The sequence below is a fragment of the Choloepus didactylus genome, chromosome 9, assembly GCF_015220235.1.
Source record: "Choloepus didactylus isolate mChoDid1 chromosome 9, mChoDid1.pri, whole genome shotgun sequence".
In the NCBI taxonomy this organism is placed as follows: Eukaryota; Metazoa; Chordata; class Mammalia; order Pilosa; family Megalonychidae; genus Choloepus; species Choloepus didactylus.
In genome coordinates this window covers 44,654,228-44,669,235 of record NC_051315.1, presented here as the reverse complement: position 1 = coordinate 44,669,235, position 15,008 = coordinate 44,654,228, and the positions used below count along the sequence as shown (strand labels likewise).

Genomic DNA, 15,008 nt, shown 5'->3' with positions numbered 1-15,008 from the left:
TTTCCGTCATTTACCATATATCAACTTCTTGAAAAACAAAATGCAACCATTGTTTATAAGAAACATGGCAAAGCAATGCGTAAGTCTTGACTTACTAGAATTGCAAAAATCTCTGTTCACTAGAGTTAAGAGATTCAGGTATGACAATTTACCTCAAGCCGATATTTTTAAAGCACTTTGCAATAACAGTTTAATATCCTATACCTGCTATAGTGACAAGGCCACTCTCGCTGATATCAACAACATGATTCCTGGAGATCGACTGAGTATCTGCAGACTTGGGATCTGTAACGAGGGGGCGAATACCGCTCCATGCTGCCAGGACATCCCCTCTTCTCACTGGTCACGATCAATGCACAGGGGTAAGAGGATTAGTCAAAACCATTCCAAAATAGTATGAAATAGTTAAGAAGCAGGCTAGAGTTCAGTAAGAGGAACATATGAAAGGGGAAAAAAAAAACATTTTTAAACATAAGAATTAAGTGGATAGGTGAAAACTGGATAAAGAATGAATTGTTTTGTTACAAAACTAAACTCCATGAAAAAAGCAGAAAAGAAAACTTTAAAAACATTGACACTGAACCCAAAGAGAAAGCAAAAGGAACAAATTCTAGCAACCCTCCAGCAAGTGTGACCTGGAGCAGACAGTTAAAAAGAACAAAAAAGAAAAACAAACAACCAAGAGTCTTATGACTTGCTAAGTTTCCTTTTAGAATACATCTTGTTATCTCTTCCCAGAGAAGACAAAGATTCTTATTAAATTAAGCAAACAAACCTCCAGAAGCACATGGACCTGTAACAGGACATTTTCTTGCCTCATCGTTACCACCAGCCTCTTAGTGAGCAACTACAGCAGGCCGAGCACTCTGCAAAGCACTTAACATAACACATCTCATCTCACTGAATCTCACAAGGCCCCATAACATCAGTTATTATTGCTTTCACCGTACAGATGAGAAAACAGATTGAAGACACATCTTACAAATGATGGAGCAGGATTGGAATCTACTTTCTGACTCCAAAGTCCACGTTCTTACCAACCAAGTTACACTGTCTCGCACCTGCTGACAATTTCCGTATCTTACCTTTTTCCATTTCTCATTCTACTTACTTTATAACTGCCCCTAAAGCAGGTATACTGGCTCCTCCCCGCAGGTACACAGTACTTTTGGAATATCACGTGGAACTTCTTTCAAGACTCAAATTAAGAAACCATATAAATTTTCTTCAGTATCCTTGCCAAAATACAATTACCCATCTATATCAAGAATTGATGAAGTTTGTAAGAGAGTAAGGCAGCTGCTGAATAGCACTCATTACTGGCCTTAAAAATGGCTGAGAATAGCCAAGCTGTGGTTCTAGTCTAACATCAGGGGCCAAGGCAAGACCCAAGAGCAGAATTTCCAGAATCTACACTTTTTCATGCAGATCAACATGAAGGATGGTTGGGCTCTTTTCCTCCCTACCTCAGGGAGCTGACCTTGTGCACCAATCCAGTAGCTGCCTAGTAAGGGAAACTTCAGGGAGGTAAATGACTACCTGGTCCCGCTGCACTATCTTGGTAAACTAGTTAATCCATCCCTTTATAATAGAGAAGGGAGTGCAATTTTGCTTCAGCCATGGTTGGGTACGGGTGACCTCCTTTTTCCTCCTACTCCCAGACATTACCCATATGGTATGAAGAACTGACAGCATGTGGTTTTGAAAATCAAATCATAAGACAAGTTGATACAATTTGAGTTTCAAATTATTGGAAGGTTAAGGAAATATTTTTTATATAGCACAGAATTATCAGTACCTCTATCAGCCCATAGCTTGCCTTGGTTCAAATTAGTAAATCCCACACAGCGAGTATAGTTTTGTGAGCAGAGGGCAGGATGGATTTGAGCCCTCACTCACCCCTTGGTCATGTATGCTTGTACAGTGAACAACCTGTATATCTGTACACAGCAGTCCTTGAGGTATTCAGGTATTCATCTAGCAGGATCTTTGTGTAAGGAATCATAAAGACTCCTTGAAAGGATTAGAATAGCCCTACAAAAAGAGCCTGACCTAACTTAGGGAAGAGACTCTAAAAACAAGTCATATTAGATGATAGATACTCCTTCCATCTTGATCTCCAATGCAAAATAGATTTTTGGAAAAGATAAATTAAACCAAGGTAAATCTGAGATATTTTAATAAAGCTTCTTAAGGGCCATACTCAGCACGACTGTAATCTGAAAGAAGAGAGGCCCGTATACCACGACTGTAATCTGAAAGAAGAGAGGCCCGTATACCTCTTTGGGGCTGTTTAATCAAACTCATAACCAAACAGTGTAACTGAAACAAAGGGGGAAGAAACAAAAATAACTGGTGAGGAAAGCCTGAGGCTTCTCACTCTTGTTAAGTGGTTGGAGACTCCGTGGGAGTCTTAAGGCTGGGATTCCATTCCTAGATCTGTCCCTCTGATTTGCACATTCTCTTAAATATGTTTAATCCCAATGGCTTCTGTAGAATAGGGCTTAATTCCAGATCCATGCAATTCCAAATGTTTTGGAAAACCTCAACACAAATCAAGCAAAGTGTGTTCATTATTACAAAAAAAAAACTTAACTAGGAAGTTACCAATATTTTCCATTAGAGTTCACATTGCCCTCTGAGTCAAAAATAAAACCTAGCCAACCCACTTACAACGTCATTGTGGTTACCACACAATTCCTAGAGTTTATCTGTGAAATTCCTTAGGTAGCCACACTGATCAGGAATTTGGTTTCAACTCTTAAAACCTCCTGACTTATTTTTAAAATATGTGATGGAAAATTTAGGCTTTCCCAAGATAATTTTAAGCATATGCAAATAATCTTCATGGCAAATACTTTATCTTTTCTGTTTTAATTGTGTAACACTTATGAAATTGTGTTGTCTAAATGAAAAAGACTGAACTTAAAACAGTTAAGGTTTATATTAATAGAAGAATATTAAGGAAAAAATTACATGTACTAATAACAATTTAAATCCATACTTCTGGAAATGATAAGGGAAGGGAAGGGAAGGGAAGGGAAGGGAAGGGAAGGGAAGGGAAGGGAAAGACTATCAGGAAGAGTTCATAATGTGTTAAGAACTTGAGTTTCCTTTGCTTGAGATCTTAACATTCAGCTTTTTAGTCTGAGAATTATAGTAGACCAATGTTGCAGTTGAATTTATTTATTTAAAAAGATACATTTAAGGATAATCAAATAGTATCTAAAATATGAATCAATCTTTATGGCCTGTGGCAATTTTATACTATTAGACCAGATTATCTATCACTTCCCTTCCAAACTTAAGATTTAATGAATTTTATGTATTATTCAAATGCTATTTGCAGCAGAATGAAAAGCTTGTACCTCCCCACCACCCAAATTAAGCAATGTCTGGTCAGGGCCATTGGTATATTCTATTTCCATGAGTCACAGCATAGCTATACTACACACATGAGACATTAATTCTAACTAACTTCATATATAAAACACAGCAACTAAATGAGCTAAGTGGTTTCTCTCTTTATCACCTATTTATCCACAGTGGAAACCTTAAATACTGTTAAACCCTAAAATACTCTCAGGAAAGAGATTCAAAAGCAGCAGAATAGTCAGAATAGAGAATTGTATGATATATTCTAATTCTGCCTGAAACTGTGGCAACCATGTTGCAACTGAGGAAGAACCAACATTAGAGTATCGATACTAATATTTCTTAACTCTTTCCTCAATATTCCAAATACTGTATCAAGTAGATACAATAAATAGTATAGTGATCAACAAATACTAAGTGAATATTAAAGTGTTTTCTGACTTTCATGTCAAACTTTAAGACCTGACATTACAAAAGCAAAAGCAGTAATATTTGGCCCCCAACCCAATACGCTAGACTTTGTATAGACTTCATGTAAGGTTTCTAATGACCATATATTTAAACAATTGTATATTCCCTTTCAAAATAAAGGAACAATTAAAATAAAACAAAATTAAAGGAAACAAAACTACCAGTAAACAAAATTGAGAAAAATCTATTGTTAAATAGCACTTATTACAGTGGTTCACCCATAGGACGCCCAGTTGATTTTTTTTTAAGAGCCAATTCCCCAGGTGTTAAACCCATAGAGGACCTCAAGAGTATATAAAAATACCGCTGACTTGTTAGTCATGGATTCTGGATTTGCATATTCCACAAATTGCTAAAATTTATTTGTAACCCCCAAATCAACACACCCAGCACTTTCGTGCTCATCCACAGATATGCACAAAGTGGCAAAAATGGTGAGTTGTCCGAAATGCAGGTTCCCAGCTGAGGTGAACAAGGCAACAAACACTCTGCCTTCTTGTTTCACCTCACATACTGTAAACAAGTGTCCTTTTCACAGCATACTTAGTGCCACATTTTTCACATTTTTGAGCTTTTGTTGATGATTTTGCTGTTTAAATGGCCCCCAAGCATAGTGCTAAAGTGTTGTCCAGTGTTGCAATAAAGCAAGAAGTCTGTGATGTGCCTCATGGAGAAAATATATGTATTAGGGAAGCCTGAATCATCATGTTGTTCACCGTGAGTTCAATGTTAATGAAGCAACAATATATATTAAGTCACGTGTCTTTAAACAGAAACACAAAAAATAAGGTTATGTGCTGATTGGTTGACAAAAATATTGTGACCAGAATTACACAGGAACCTACCCCTGTATTCTCTAGTATTCATTAGTTCAATGTTGGCAGAGACTTTATAGAACTACTTGGCAATATTTTAAAAGGATAGTGAGAAAAAAAATAGTCCTTCTAGCATCATGTTTAAGAATCATTCTTATTACATTCCGAATAAATAACTCATTCAGGTTTTAGTATTAAAAAAAATATGTTAAGATATAAATTTAGTACATTGATGCAATTTAATATACAATATGAACAGTAAGTTGCATATAGACATTTTCCACAGCTGGTTGAAAAACTAAGTGTGATGGTGGTTGTTTCAAATTATGAAACCTTTTAAAAACCTTGCAATACAAGTGTTTGTTTTTAATAGTAATAGAAAATGAAGCCCACAGGAAATGACAACTAAGAGCTAAATATGTGTGGTTTTGCTTCACATTAACTATTTGGGCACATGTTTTGGGGTGTTCTTTCTCATGTTTGTCACTTTTAAAAAAATTAATAAAAGGGAAGTGGAAATAGTTAAATGAACACAGGAGAAATAGTGTCAGAAATCAATACTTCTCTACCAGCATGTTTAGCCCGCTGAAATGAAGTGTTAATCACAGAAATAAGATACCATATTACATTTATAAACTAATGAAACTAGGAAAAGCAAAGCGCATGACATTATAATTAAACAGCTGGAAGACATCCAAGCCTGTGTAAGTCGATAACCCTGGTACAATCTTTGGCAGGGAAAAGGCAGGTCTGCAGTGAGTTGATACGGCCAGCTCAGTTGTTAATTGAATAACAGGCAATCTATAAACACTACTAATTGCATATGTGAAAACCTGTGTACAACTAGAGAAAGTGCCTAGAGAAGCACTCCAAAAAAACTACATGGATAAAGCACTCAGCAAATCTTCTGTCTCTCTCAAGAGTCATAGCTTAGTTTAGCCCCTGCATCCTTCTGATTAACCTACACATAGCAGACTTAATGATACATTTTTCAAAAGATCATTTTTCTTCCTAACTCAATACAAACCATAGAACTATCAATTACCCATTTCAGAAAAGAACAAACAAGTAATCTAGAAAATTCAGCCTGTGAATGGAAAGCTTTCTAAATTGTAAAAGAAGACATGGTCTTATTTCCAAGAGGCAAAATGCTTTTCAGAATTGTTCCGGCGCATTTTGCAGAAGTGTGGCAGCTGCTGTGAACAGCATGGAGTGTTAAGATTTGACACTTTTTCTTTTCTTAAGGGTATAGCCATTTGGGGAGGCTCAGAAACTGTTGTCAGAATTTTACTTATTCATCTATTTAATAAATCCTTTCAAAATCATGATTTCAGCCCTGGTGAATGTAAAACATTTCAAAACCTATTACTCTAGAATCTAAACCAATCTGTTTTTTTTTTTTTTTTTTTTTTTAATCTGTAGAGAAAACTGGATGACCCAAGGGATTAGTTATGAGATATGAAACCTCCTCTAGTTTAACATTCAAATCCAAATAAGGCCAGTTGAGAGTAAAGGTCACTGTCATTCTGAAGCTGTCTAGCAGCTTCCATGAAATGAATTGATAGACTTAATCCACTCCCTAGTGAAAATAATATCACATTATGAAATGCAGAACTACCAGAGTACTGCTCAGAATTTAGAAGCACAGGCACTGGAGACAGATTGACTTGTGCTCACATCACAGCTCCAACACTAATGAGTTATTTGACCCTAGACACAAAATTTAAAGTTGTTGGGTCTCAGTTTCTTCATCTATCAAGTGGGAAGTAAAAATATAACTCAGAAGGATGTTATAAGGATTCACAGAAAGAATACAGGCAATGTGCTTAGTAGAATGTTTGACATAAAAAGTGCTCAATAATAGCACAGTTTTAAAAAATAAAGCATGACTAATCCATTATAGGTAAGTATAAATATTCAATTATGTATAGCAAAGGTGCCTGAAGCTAACTAAGCCCTCTCACATTTCATCCATGTAGAAGAGAATATCAAGTTTCACCAAATTCACCAAAATTCTTTACAGAAATTATGGATTCAAATGTACTTAGTTGAGATACTGACATACTTTAGTTAACTGACAGTCTGTATCAAGACCCAGGATATTTCCTCAAACATGAGAACTTCGATCAATTAGAAATAAAGATGAAAAGAAGCTATAAAGAAATGTAGTTTGTTTGTATATTTATTATTTATTTATTTATTTATTTATTTATTTATTTTTAAAAAGAATATGCTTATAAATTGGAAAGGCATGTTAGATGGTAGGCACAGGGGAAAAAATGAAGTATATGAATGAGTTGTTGTCTTTTACCCTGGGTATTTGCAACCTGGAGAGCTCTTAATCTCAAATTGTCCCGACTGCCAGGAGAAAGACCTGATTAGCAATGCTTAGATATTAATTCCAAATACTTTTCTCAATAATCAGGTATGACAATAACTCTTGGTTAGTTTCACCAATTCCCTGACTACCAAAAGGCAGGCTACTTGAAAAGATCCTTGTGGACCAGCCAGGTCCCACCATTAATTTGCAAGTCTTCCACCTATTCATAGGATGAAAGTGAAGGGGGCAGCACCCACCGTCTGTTATGGCTCAGGGCTCGTTTAGTGGTGGAGATTCCCACCTATGATGCAGGTGCCAGGAGCCTTCGGGAACCCACACCTGCTCCCAGCACATCCAACCACTCGGTATATATAAGCAGTTGGATTACTCATCCTTAACATATCTGAATTTTAAGAATTTGGAAGCTGTCAGCATATAGATCTTTGCTCTTGAATTAATTTTATTTCTTGCTCCAAGAATCTAAAATTCCTGATTTTAGGGTCCACATATAAACCCAGTTTTAATAAATATTTAACTCAGATGAATATGAAATGAAGCAGGATTCATTAACATTAATCAATACATTGAAAAACAATCATACCCAGATGTTGATGTTTCTCCTAGATGGCAAAGGGAAAAAAAAAAAAAAGCTATCAAACTAAACTGCAATGTACCTTGAGTATTTAAATATAGATAAAATGGATATTAAACAAGACATGATTATTTCCCTAGTAAGTGAGCATGTGTGAGTATAAACATTAGCCACATAGATTTCAACTACATGTATTTAATATATTTATACTATTTTTATAGACATCAGATATCCAAAGAAACTACTAAAAGAGTAAAATCATAGTCAGCACTTTATATTAGAAGCAACTAAGACAACAAAACATGGCTTAATCAATTAAACTAGGAGATTCACCTAAACTGTTTTTAAAAGCATTTTGTTTGCTTTGTTTGTAAATATATGATGACACATCAAAAAAACTATTTAGGGGAAAAGATTCAGGTGTGAGTACATCACATCAAGCCTAAAATAGTATCTGCACAAGATTATAGAAGATTCCTGATATAAACAGATGAAGATAATCAGATTTTCAAAATCTAAAATTTGTCTATTTGATTAACACAGCAAGATCTTCAAACTGCTACCAGGCTCAAAAAACCTGTAAGCACCTGTTAATAATTCATTCATTTTAATTCAAAACAATCATGAGGGGTGTACCAGATAGACAGCAAGCTTTGTAGTTGAATAAAGAATCCTTACTCTCAAGTGAGAATACATTATGACCTATAAGATGACACACTAGAAGTATGTCCAGTGTCCTATGGCATTACAGATGATAGGTCGTCTCTGAAATATAAGTAATATTTTACCAAGATGAGAAGTTGTGAGAAAGGGAATGACAGAGCAAGGCTTCAATCTAGACACTGGAAGAAGGTTTAAATGTGTATGGCCTAATATGGAACTGATGAGTAATACAGTAAGATCAGACCACAGAAAGTATGGAGGGGCGTATTTGAATATAAAGTCGTGAAAAGCCTTATATTCCATGCAAGATAGTTTAGAATTTTTCCGAAAGTCAATGATGAGACAACAAAGGGTTATTTTTGTGTAGGGAAGTGACAATCACAACTGTGCATTAGAAAGAGAGCTCTGATGGAAGGATCATACTGGGTGGGGCCAGAGACCTGACCCCGGGAGGCCAATTAGAGGGTGAATGCAACTGCTCCAGTGAGAAATGTCACAGGTGTGAGCCAGGGCAATGAAGCGGGAGCGATTCACAAGATTCCTCATAGTAAGAAGTGGTAGGAATTAGACTTGACGTGGACAGAGAAAGAACCACAGAGATAAGCATGCCATTACTAGCTTAGGTGACTAGATGGATGGAGAGGCCATTAACTGAATTCAGAAACAAAGAAAGATAAAGTTGTGGCACTTCCGGAACTACTGAGTATAAAATAATTCATTATATGACAAGTTCATTATATGACACGTCCAAGTTAAAATGCCCAGGAAGGAAGTAAACTGGCTCTTCTCAAGTCACATTTGCTCAGTAAGAGCTGGAATCGTTTGGAAGATAAAGAGAGGGGAAAACTTAAAGGAATGCATGGGTTACCTTCAACATCACAACTCAGGTAGTTACGCACTTCATTCAAAATGAAGTTGATATCTTCTTCCGAAGGAATTGGATGGTTTGTAATATCAGTTGGGGTATCGGTAGTGCCAGCTATAGTCATCTTTTCCCAGGGTAAGAAGAAAATAACTCTTCCATCACTGGTGGCGGGGTCAAGAAGTCCCATGTTCTCTGGGCTGAGGTAAAAAGAAGGGTTATTTATTTTTTAAATTAGCAGAAGTTTAACCTTACTTTGTATCCTCCAAACTACTACATTCACTAATTCTCAAGGAAGCAAACATGAAAAAAATGAATTATTACTTTTACTGCCCTTATCCTAATCTAGAAATTCCTAAAAGAAAAAAATAGAAATTTGTGTTTAAAAAAAAAAAGAATGGAACAAGTGTGACGATAATATTTCCCAGCAGAACGACCCCTTCCCACCTCAGTAACATAAGTTTAATTTAAAGAGTGGACCTCAACTTCCAAGTGGCTTTGGTTTTTAAACCCCTTGGACCATTCACATCAGATAATGTCAGCAGGATAAATGTCTATAATTTCTTTTATGATGGTCAATTAAGGATATCTCTTCAAACTTTTTCAAGTCTATGAAAAGTATTTTCCTGGGACATTTGACATTTGGCACATCTTTCAGTGGAAGGTCTCAGAAGTACACGAGAAAATGAAATGTCTAAGTTTCTAAAAACCAAAATGTAATCAAAAAGCTCCTTACTCCTTTGTGCCTAGATGAACTCGTGCCACTTCACCAAATATGGGATTTTTTACTTTATTTCATAGTTACAGAAATCTAAAGAAGTGCATCCATGAGAAAAGGGCTCAGCTCTCTACTACTACCTAAATAACAATGTGCAATGATAAGGTCAAAAGGGAAAGGAATACCTCAGTAATGAAAATGCTTAAACAGACAGAAGACACTAGGGTATTACACTATTAATTCAAGGTTAAAGGGTGGCTTTTCTGACAGGTTTTATAAAATCATCCAAAATATTAGTCAAGAACTTTCATTGACACATACTTAACATTTTAAAACCAAATTATAAAGCATGCCTGAAAAGGCAACTGAAAATAAACATTAACAACACCTGTCAGATTTTGTTTTTAAAGCATTAGAAACTGTAGCATTTGTTAACCATTCAAAGAAATTTGAAGAAGTTGTTAAGGGGGTGGGAGGAACTTGAAAGTGTCATATTCAAATACAAATCTTCAGTTAGCTGTTTCACTTTGACTGAATTCTCATATTAAGCAAACGTTAAAAGTATTTTCTAGAAATTTATTTTTGCTTCTTTTAATACAAGTTCTTAAATAGGAAACACAATTCTATTTGGTTTGAATAAATTTCAAGAAATCCTTCTTACACACAAATTCAAAAGGGCACAGGTTTCCAATTCGGAATGATGGAAATGTTCTGGTAATGGTAGCCCAACATTGTGAACATAATTAACAGCACTGAAATATATATCTGCATGTGGTTAAAAGGAGAAATGTTAAGTTGTATATATGGTAACAGAATAAAATTTAAAAAAAAAAAGAAAAACTCCATGGAACTGCACTACACAAAGTGAATTCTAACTTAAACCATGAACTATAGTTAATAGTACAATTATACAAATGTACTTTCATAAATTGTAACAAATGTTCCACACCAATGCCAGGTGTTAATAATAGGGTGGTTTATGGGAAACCTGTATTTTATGCATGATTGTTCTGTAAACCCACAACTTCTCTATAAAGAATTAAAAAAGGGCATACAGTCAAGTTTGCTTATCATTCCCAAAAAATAAAACTTGTGGTGGGAAAAAAACAGACCGACTCAAAAGCATAAGGATGAGACACAAAGAACTGCTTAAAAGCAAACCAGGAATTTTTTTTTAATACAAAGGAAATCTCAAGTGGCGTAGTTAATGCATCTTCTTAAACCACAAGGCATACTAGTCTTTCTTTACAAAGCTCCCTCAGCCCCGGGAAATGCCTGCCATGCCTGCTAAGCCTTTGTGGAAAGAAACCAGTTTACAGTCTACTTGAGAGACACCCAAGAGAGGGGGCCATAGTGCTTCATTTAGCAAATGCTAAGAAAACCTTTAGCTAAGATCCCACCTTCACTTAGGGTTACTTAAAGGAAATAATTTTACTTTCACTCTCATCTATTGAAAACTACAACTATTGAATATTTTTGGTTTCCCATGACTATTTATCTCTTTGTATTTGTCATAAAACTCTCTAAAAGTCTTAAGAGAAACCGGTTATCATGTGCTCTATAAGCACCTTATTTGATTCTGGGGTGATATGCCCTTAAATCAGTTGCTTTGGGATTTAAAGTTAACTCACTCAGGATTCAAGCATTAGATTTGATAAACAGGGCTATATTGAAACAAAAGGGTGAATTACAGAGTGCAACATTTAAGAAACAAATTATATGTTAATATACATTAACTAGGATCATTTTATGGACAAGATATCATATGAGGTACCTAAATAACTCAATAAACTTGATGAACTTGAGCATAAAATTGTAACATTCAGCAAACTAGACATGAAATACTGGTAGAAAAGCACAACCTACGGAACCCTTTAAAACCTTTCAATGCAATAAAAGCAGTTTAAAAGGTGAAGGTGATGGTTACCAACACACACATAACTGGAAACTGTAGAGAAGCAACTGCTTAAGTGAAGACATATGTGTCAAACATAAAATTAACAAGCACAGAGGGAAGACAAAGCCATTAATGAATGGTATAACACTTTTAGAATCCTCTTGGAAATACCTTTCATCAGTTTGAAATCTCCTAATGCATAACTCTCCCCTAAAGAAAAGTTTGTTGTCTTACGATTAGTTCTGCAAGGCCACACTAAAGTTTGAAAATGGGTATCAACAATACTAATAGCATATACAATGTGGCAATGCATGATTCATTTGATATCAGGAGGAAAAATCTGCTGCTAATTTTTGTGTATCTAGGATTAAATGCAACGAACATTTTTTTCCATGCTGACCACTGCTTTCCTGAAGTGCCCTTATTTAAACTGAAATCAATTTATTGTTAACTATTTTGCAATCAGTGTCAGAGATGACAGTATGCATACACTTTATAGAGAAAAAAAATTGACCTCTTAGTAGTAAAAAGCATCAGTGGAGACATGATTTTTTTCACATAATTTGGGGTATGGCTGCTGCTTCTGTAAAAGCAACTAGCCACAACTCTGATGAAAATTACAGACTTGTTCTTAATGTAAACTAAAGAGTACCTTTATTATAAAATTATTTCTGTGTTTTTGGTTTTCTGAAATTAAAACAACCCCCATAAACAGCACTGCCATGGAATAAGATAATTCCACATGTGGAATGTTAGCTAGGGTCATAACAAGCTTAATAAATGCCTTAAAGATACATCTGATAACAGTCCAACAAAATACAGTGCACACCTGGTCCTCACTCTTAACTTAGCTGTCCACAAGCAAAAAATTAACGGCTACTGAACTCATTGCATCTTATCATCAGCCAATTCGAGAGCAGCCCCAGAAGCACCTCGTCAAAACCCTGGAGCTGTAACTGCCGAGCGTGATAGACTGATGAGCCCCAAGAGTCATTTCAGTCTTAGATCCCCTGCTTCACCCAAAACAATGACTTGATATGGAGAGCAAAACCGTACCTATGGGGTGCCAGGGCTATAGATACCTGAAGGGCAGTGTGGAAAGAGGGGTAAACCCTTGATTCAGGTCACCAAACCAAAGCCAAGGGGCTCATCTGAAACGGTCTGAATGGGAATTGGACTGCAGATTCCACCTAAGGTTTCCAACAGGATCTGTAGTTGTAGCTCATGGGACTAAATGGGGATATAAAGTAGAATGAGACCATCTACAAACACCTTCAGGATTGATGGGGGAGAGTCTAAGCTAATGATGATTTTTTAGAATTTAAGAAAGGAATTTTATTTTGAAAATATTATACCCAAGTATAACAAGGCATATTGTATGATCCCTTTCATGTAAAAATTCTTAAAGGATATACATTTGTACAAGAAGAAACATAAAATTTTATGGAAGGAATCAAAAGAAAGTGTTACCAATTACCAGAGAAGAACCCAGGAGATTGTGGGAGATGAGAGAGATTTTCACTTTTCAGTTTGCATTTTTCTAGTTTGTGCATTTCTATAGTGATTGAATTTTCTCATCATACACTTATTTTACCTTTATTTACCTTTTTTTTTTCTGTCTACAGGGGTTATCTGGGCAGTAAAGATGAGAATCACATTTTGTTTTCATCTTTAAAATTATCAATTTAAAAAATATTACAAAAGTTATATTAAAAATTTCATTTAAAAAAAGCAATAATCTAGTTTGGGCAAGTTATACAAAAAGGTTAATAGAAGTCATTGAAAAATATGCATTAGGTACTATCATGTGCCAGACACTGTTCCGGAATTGTTAAAGATTATCTTTAGCAAAGATCCTTGTTAAAATATATAACTTAGGTATGATCATGCGGTAAGGAATCTGAAAAGCTCAAAGAAGTAGCTTGCCCAAGGCCACCCAGTAAGCAAGAGGTAAAGTGATGAACAAACCCAGGAAGCTTTATACCAAGATATCACTTTAACCTACTCAGTACCGTCCTTTTGTCTGTGCGCTATTCAAGAGCAAAATGTCTTCCCATCTTAATGACGAGAAAACTAAGGCTCACAGGGAAAAATGACTTGTTCCAAGAATGCAATTATTAAGTGACAGAATTAACATAAGGTCCCAAGGGAATACTGGGAAATAATAAGTATCCCCTGACATTCCAGGATGACAGTGAAGGAAACATGACACATAATACACAGGAGAATATGCTGAACCTAGTAAGGATCTAAAAAATATAAGGGATTATGTTGATGTGTATGTCCACAGTTTAGGTATTACATCTTTATTCTTAAGAAGTTAAAAAAACAAAACGAAACTTATAAAATGGCTGGCCTCAGATATTTTTAATCCAACATAGAACAAATGTATACAATTGCATTTTGTGCTATTGTTGAAAACCTCTCTAGACACAAGAAAAATATGCAACATTTACATTTATTTATTTTTCTTCTTTTCATTTGAACTAAACTTCTTCTGGTTAACAGTTTTTAAAATCTATTAGAAACAAATGCATAAATTTTTATTTTCAAGACTGAAAGTAACTTGGTTTAGCCACTTCAGAGTAAAAATATTCATGATCATCTAAATGTAGACATTTGGAAAATGAGATAGGGAGGCCTTGGAAATGGGTGGATAAAAAAATGCTATTTAATATTTTTCTCAGTAGAAGTGTATTTGGTGGAAGCATTGCCATATAAATTATTTTCACAGATGTCATTAAAATGATTATTATGGGTAATAATTTCTTAGCCAAAACCATATATATATTTTTTTAATTAATTAGTAAAAATTTCAAGCATATACAAAAGTAGAGACTATACAGTGAACCCTTATGTACCCATCACCCAGGTTAAATGATTTTCAATTAATAGCTATTCTTATTTCATCTCTATCCCTACCCATTTCTCCACTCCCAATTATCCTTGTCAATTTGATAGGTTAGAATTTATATCTGGTTGTTACTTGTTATAATCTTTTTAAAAACACCATCTAAAGTTATAAAACTAGGAACACCTAAATGGCTCACTCTTTCAGAAGCAGAATACCCAAATTTTGCTACATTAATTTTTAATGTTTTACTTAAAACTACAATTCAATAAACTGAACACTTACTCTCTGAAGGTGACTGTACTGGCAAAGTACAAAGATGGACAGATCCTAAATCACTAACCCCTAGAAACGAGTACTGCCATAAATGGCTAAGAAATTCTGAAGCCTGGTTTGCGTTTTATGTCTTGGAAGGGTTCTTTTCTAATTTCTCCTCATTTTGAA

At 35.2% G+C, this 15,008-nt stretch overlaps 1 protein-coding gene across 2 annotated transcripts in view; it reads right to left on the bottom strand.

Moving 5' to 3' along the window:
* GPD2 (glycerol-3-phosphate dehydrogenase 2) overlaps positions 1 to 15,008 on the bottom strand; it is a 151,237-nt gene that overhangs the window by 23,667 nt on the left and 112,562 nt on the right. For both annotated transcript variants that reach the window (XM_037849299.1, XM_037849298.1), the window contains exons 9-10: positions 9,105 to 9,298; positions 205 to 339 (exon numbers count right to left, since the gene is read on the bottom strand). In XM_037849299.1, coding sequence (XP_037705227.1) covers positions 205 to 339; positions 9,105 to 9,298 — 329 coding nt within the window. The remainder of the gene's footprint in view (positions 1 to 204; positions 340 to 9,104; positions 9,299 to 15,008) is intronic.